Genomic DNA, 6237 nt, shown 5'->3' with positions numbered 1-6237 from the left:
AGTCTATTTGGGAAATCCCTCAAGGTTTCGAGGATAATCGTAACAATAATCATTTGCATATTACTAAAGCAGTGTTTGCATTATTCAACTTTGCGTTCAACAATTGCGTTAAACTCAACGCAGGGTTGCAGGAAAAAAAAGTTGAATGGCTAAATGTTGGCTGGCGACCAACTTTGTTGAAAGCGATTAGTTGAAAGGCCATTCAACCAAAAGTTGAATGCAAAGTTGAACAATGCAAACACCTTTTTATGGCGAATATTTTGATATTTTTTCATATTTTGATATTTTTAGCCATTCAACTTTTTTTCGTGCAACCCTGCGCTGAGTTGAACGCAAATGTTGAACGCAAAGTTGAACAATGCAAACACACTTTAAGCCAAACAACTTAATATAACTTCACTCAAATATATATTTTTGCTCATTTGTTAGGTATTAAAATATTGAAATTTCCTTAATTCGTATAACAGGTAGTATCAGTAGAGCAAAAACAACATTTGCGTGTATTTTGTTGTTGCTTCTGGTATCGAAAGTGTCAAAAACTGTTCAAAATACAAAAAATTATAAAAAATAAAAAATTGAAATTGGAAAAAATAAAAATTGATGCAACTTTCTTTCCTAGTAAATTTGTTTGCTTCTCGAAGCATTGATCCATCCTTTGCAAGGCCCAGTAATCAGCGGTCGTGCTGCCGAGTTGGGCGAACGTTCCAAAAGCTGCTATTCAATCGCTTGTTTTGTATGGGAAAAGGTTTCACATGCAAATGGATTTTAACAATTCAGAATTTTTGTGAGAAAAAATTAAAAATATTTGACATTTTCGAGACCAAATAATTTGAAAATAAATCAAATCAGCTGCTCTACTGATACTACCTGTTCAATGTACCTTGTTCTGTATCCATAATTTTAATAAAATATTTCAGTAAATTAATTTAAAAATACATATATGAATTTTAATAGAAATTAGATTTGCTATGCCGTTACTTTCGAGTGCATTTTCAGCCGCTGAAAAAATTCGGATAAAAAATAAAAATGATGGCAGTCCTGCCGGGGAGCAGCTGATAGGGTTCGAAACTCAAGACTTGCTATGTGGTATCGATACCAAGTTTTACTTTCGGTATCGGACGGAAAGTGTGATACTACTCAGTACTAAAAAAGTAAGCAGAATTGAATAGTTAAATTTTCTGCTCGAAAGCGCATGCAATTGGATTTGGTATTTCTCCACATCGGAGATCAGCTTTAACTGTACGTATTTCGGTTGAGTTCTATGAAATATCATCAATTCGCCACTTCTCCGCTCGCTATATGTGAGTTCCGGTCGCTTAACGAAAATTTTTGCAATAGAAAGCAACAACAAAGTTAGCTAGCAAGGATGGACGATAGCGACTTTTGGTTGTACCTCATTGAGTTCGTTCGTTTCGTCATTCGCGAACTGTTGGCGAATCGATGACGGCTATTGAAGTGGAAGCACAAACAAAAGCCAAGGGCCAGTTTTTCAATGCACGGTAGTGGTTTAAAGTAAGTTTGAACGCCCGATCTGGCTGGTTTAAACTAAAATCAGCCAATCAAATGTCAGCCAGCTATTCAATTTAAACTCAGTTTACTTATACTACGTTCAAATTGACGAGCTAAACATAAATGGGCTTGAAGCAGTTAAATGAACAAAATATCTTCATAAACAAGTTAAATCGCACGCAATTGTTGTTGGAAAATTAACCAGTTAAATCATTTAACTCGTTTGAAAACCATTTCATTTGACACGCCAACGTTCAAAAAATTAATCTGAAAAATATTAGAAATTAAAAATTATCAAAAAATTTCAAAATTGTATACATGTCTACCCGCCAAAAAAGAGGCCAAGGCGGTAATTAGTTATTTTCCATGAGGTCTCATCGTACGCAGGGATAAATAGTGTACACAAACTAAACATTTTGAAGTCTCTAAGTAATCCGTATGCGTTAATATCATGAAGCAGACATTCGCACAAAACAAATTGAAGCAAAAACAAATTGGTAATCAAACAACCCGTCAAAGTTAACTCCAAATGTTCAATGCGCACGATTGTGTTTTCCAAAAAGCTCTGTTTCATTTAACAAGTTAAATGGGGTCAATTTAAACGTAATATTAATCTAAGTTTAAACTGGCACTGAAAAACTGGCCCTAACAGTGCTAAGTGAGATTTGTTTGTACTCAACGCACGAATTTCGCTTGAAGCTGCATGAAGCTTCCTCCATTTGAAATCCTCATATTTAATGTGTTTATCGATGATTTTAATGATCTGAAACAAATTTTTTATCTTACGTTGTATTTGTTTACTCTTTCTGTATGTATTTACATAAATCACACTCATTGCCCACTCGCAATTAATAAAACGCGATATCTTCAACAGTCAAACCAATTCAGTCAGTTATGTATAATATCTTAGAGCGCGGTTACCCACGAACGTGTACGTAGCGTAGCGTAGAAGTACGTAGAAAGATATCAATTATCCTGTTGATAGAAAGAGAGAGAAGCAACGTCTACGTCACGGTCATGCGGTGGTGAGTTTTTGTTAACACGCAGATCCCATAAGATAGATCGTGTCAGCTGACACGTTCTCCGTTTTTACGTTCGTGGGTAACTGCGCTTTTAGTAGTGAATTGAACGCTATCGATACTTGCTTCTATATTTTTGGACGATGCTGCAAAAAAACCAACAATCGATAATATCTGAAAAGTATTCGATACCACGAGTACTTTGGAATGTATAAAGTGAGTTATCGGGTACTAAGGGATGTTCGAACCCTAACAGCTGATAGTGACAAAGTTTTTTTTTAGATTTTACGGAGTTCTGGATAATACCACAGATTGGTTAATTAAAATTAGTAACAATGTCCTTTACAATAATGCAAAAGTTATCACTGCAAAGTCTCAAAGGGGATCAGTCTTTATTGAGTGAGAAATAAATGGAATATTGCCGTTTATAGGCATATTTATGGAACTCTTTTTTTTTTATTTTGCAGCGACCATACGTAACGCCAGTAAAAAGACTGGAGGCAGCACGCGCAACAAGAAGGGGCATCCACGGCCAAAACATCGCGGCTGGCGTGTTCAGGATGGACATTGGGTCTCACAGGGTACATTGCTTACGACACAACTAACAACTCGTTTTCATCCTGGCATGAATGTATGTAAAATTCGAAAAATATATTGGTTAAGCTGATTAAGTAAATAAAATGTTTCTCCAGGTTGGTTTTGGACGAAATGGTACGCTGTATGCCATGGAACATGGGCGAGTATATGTGACATGCGAGCGATTGGATCCAAATTGGGATCACACCTGGGTACAGCGAAACTACGCTGGGCGCGAGGGCCAAACGATTTATAAGAAATTTTTCAATGTTATTACAGAACCACAGCATCAGCGTTTTCGCTTAATAGAGGAGGTTTAAATGTTTCGGGCTTTTTTGTTGTTGAATACGATGTACGAAAATAGATAATGGGAAATATTTAGTTATTTGTGCAACGATTTTGTGGTAGTGGCGGAGGGGGCGGGAGCGTGGCCTGCCAAACCTGCTCTAAAGGAAGATAATAGAACGCGCTTTATGAAAAGGTACCCCTCACAGACCCCTTGTGAGCTGTTTGAAAATAGCGGAGTTGAATTTTTTGTAAAAGGATTAATGGGCGTAGCCAGGTAGGGGCAGGGGGTGCTCGATCTCCCCTAACTTTAAAATTTTCCTTATATATATATAAAATAGTACCCTGAAATGCGAGCTTAATAGGGTCGAGGCCTCCCCTAAATTTCATTCTGGCTACGCCGATGAAAGGATTATAACCCCCACTTTCTGTGTAGGCGGCCTTCAAAATCGTAACAGTACCCTAAATAATTACTTACAATTGTTGTGCCGCAGTGTACTATAATACAATCATTTTTTTAGTGCCACTAATTCATAGCGTATTAAGCAACGTATATCGTACGATATTGTACCGTACCGCGACTGAGTGAGGCACTTATCTTTATAAGTGCTATGAAATGCAACCTTGTAAGTGGATGTATCGAATAGCGCACTTTCTTGACGTGATCCAGATGACAGCCAACATTTGCAGCCAACTTCGTTTACTTCTTTCTTTCGAAAAGTTTCAAGATGGTGAGTGGACGTCGAAGTGTGCTTAGTAGTCACAATTTGCTTCATTTTTTGCATAAATTAAGATGCAATTTTGAACGTAGGAGACTTTATATTAAAATACAATGAAGTAAATATCCAAAGTGCAAAGCGTTGTTGTAGTGTGAATAGCAAAAGTTACATTTTTGTGTTGTTACACGACCTAACCTCAAAAAAATAATTGTGACTGCCACTGTAAACTTGGTGGTGTACTAACATCCAAACACGTGTGTAATTCGAAAATAAATATTTTTTTCTTTAATTTACAGTCGAACATCAAAAGAAAGAAGACCAGAAAGCTGCGTGGTCATGTAAGCCACGGACATGGTCGTATTGGCAAGCACCGCAAGCATCCTGGTGGTCGCGGTAACGCTGGTGGTATGCACCATCACCGCATCAACTTCGACAAATACCATCCCGGTTACTTCGGTAAAGTTGGTATGAGAAACTTTCACTTGCGTCGCCAACACAAATTCTGCCCAACAATCAATTTGGACAAATTGTGGTCGCTGGTTGGAGCTGATAAATTAGCTGAACTGCAAAAAGAGAAGAGCAACAAGGCACCCGTCATCGATTTGGTGCAATTCGTAAGTATCTCTTCCTTAAAAATTGTATGTAGAATTTCTGCCAAACATGAAGATACATTCCAAGGCGTCGGGCGGACTGAATGCGACCGTACAATTGCTCTCCCCATGTAGCGAAAGCCTTTCAGATTAAGCAGAAATTTTAACCTAAAATGATTTATATGTACATTATAAGGAATTTTGGGATGATTGTACTAAACATATTTTATATCTTGTAGGGTTACTACAAATTGTTGGGTCGTGGACATTTGCCTAAGCAGCCCGTTATTGTTAAGGCCAAATACTTTTCGAAAAAGGCTGAAGACAAAATCAAGAGCGCTGGTGGTGTCTGCTTGTTGAGAGCTTAATTTTAATTTTAAGGTAAATATTTATTTCATGTATTGGAAGCTTCTCAAATACAGTGACGAGTTAGCTTATGCGTCAGACTTTTGCTGAATGACTTTCGTGCTACCATAACTGAACTGAGTATTTGAGGAACAAAAACCAATTTTTTGGGTTAAACACCTAGCATTGATACTTGGAATGAATTTTATAATATACAAGTTTTTGTGTTTAGGTCCTGTTTCCAATAAAACGTACATGAAACATCAAACGTATGGTTTTTACAATAAAAATAGAATTACAAAAATTTAAAAAAAAATTACGTGATAGTTTATTCAATAAGAATTGCAAAGTTGTATGCGAATTATGGGGCGGGCGGGGGTCGGATTTCAAACAATTGCCAGCTTGTACTAATACAGCCTTCTAAACAGTAGTAAGAAAAAATTTGGTTTTTACCGTACTACTGGATGCAGCTTCCTACAACGGATTACTAGTAAAAGGTTGGGCACTATGTATTTCAGGGCATAGCATTGTCTTCATCATAAAAGTTAAAAATATAGCTGAATCTGGGTCTAGCCACAATGTAAAGCGTAAAGATGGATCGGATCTATGGAAAATGATGAGCGGTTCACTTGTTTCTTTGTGGTAAGTGCCTTTGTTTTTAACAAATGAAGGGGCTTGTAGTTTTACGTTGGTCCCAGACGAGATAATTCAAGATTCTTCAAAGTAAAAATACACTGATGAATCGAACCGGGCTCCACCCAAGGTACAGCTCGCATCGACACTATCGGAGCCAGGGCCAATTGTACATAGCTATGAAGTGCCATATTGAGGATTAAAAAAGTGAAATAGAAACATAAAGGTGCCATTCTTTCTAATTCTTCCCATTAACACATTCCTAAAGCGAAAGTCCAATGCCATAGTAAGATAAATCGGTTGCATAAACTATAGAAATTAGAAAATTTTAGTTGAGAAAAAGAAGTACGTGCGAAAGGATTTTACAAAAATGTATTGAAATATTATTTTTCAAAAGTGCCAGTTGGCCAGCCGCTAGAAGTTGGTGGTAAATAAGCCGTGTGTAGGCAAACCTTCGTTAAGTTGTTCGTCAGGTTAGAGAAAAATCAAAAACTTTTGATTTTGAGGCAAATTGGTCAACTTGTTGCTCTGTATGTAGACAAGTTGGCAACCTAAATGCGA

The 6237-nt window shown here is 37.1% G+C and overlaps 2 protein-coding genes across 3 annotated transcripts; both read left to right on the top strand.

Annotated features, from left to right (window-relative positions):
* Positions 1–2767: 2767 nt before the first annotated feature.
* LOC118741122 (39S ribosomal protein L27, mitochondrial-like) lies at positions 2768–3429 on the top strand. Its single transcript, XM_036472962.1, has 3 exons — positions 2768–2927; positions 2996–3159; positions 3221–3429. Exons 1-3 carry the CDS (start codon positions 2864–2866, stop codon positions 3422–3424), a joined length of 432 nt encoding a protein of 143 aa, XP_036328855.1. The 5' UTR covers positions 2768–2863; the 3' UTR covers positions 3425–3429.
* A 672-nt stretch (positions 3430–4101) lies between these two features.
* On the top strand, positions 4102–5349 carry LOC118741121 (60S ribosomal protein L27a). Of its 2 annotated transcripts, none has more exons than XM_036472960.1 (4): positions 4102–4120; positions 4405–4722; positions 4938–5079; positions 5276–5349. In XM_036472960.1, the coding sequence occupies exons 1-3, from the start codon at positions 4118–4120 to the stop codon at positions 5064–5066; spliced, it is 450 nt and encodes a 149-aa protein (XP_036328853.1). In that variant the 5' UTR covers positions 4102–4117; the 3' UTR covers positions 5067–5079; positions 5276–5349. The 2 variants fall into 2 exon arrangements, with proteins under 2 accessions (XP_036328853.1, XP_036328854.1); XM_036472961.1 differs by having other exon boundaries at positions 4938–5071; positions 5274–5311.
* Positions 5350–6237: the final 888 nt, after the last annotated feature.

This window comes from Rhagoletis pomonella, unplaced genomic scaffold (assembly GCF_013731165.1).
Source record: "Rhagoletis pomonella isolate Grant_MI unplaced genomic scaffold, Rhpom_1.0 Rhpom_scaffold_00006, whole genome shotgun sequence".
Lineage (NCBI taxonomy): Eukaryota > Metazoa > Arthropoda > Insecta > Diptera > Tephritidae > Rhagoletis > Rhagoletis pomonella.
Note: the sequence above shows the minus strand (reverse complement) of the source record. Positions and strands in the feature narration are given on the sequence as shown.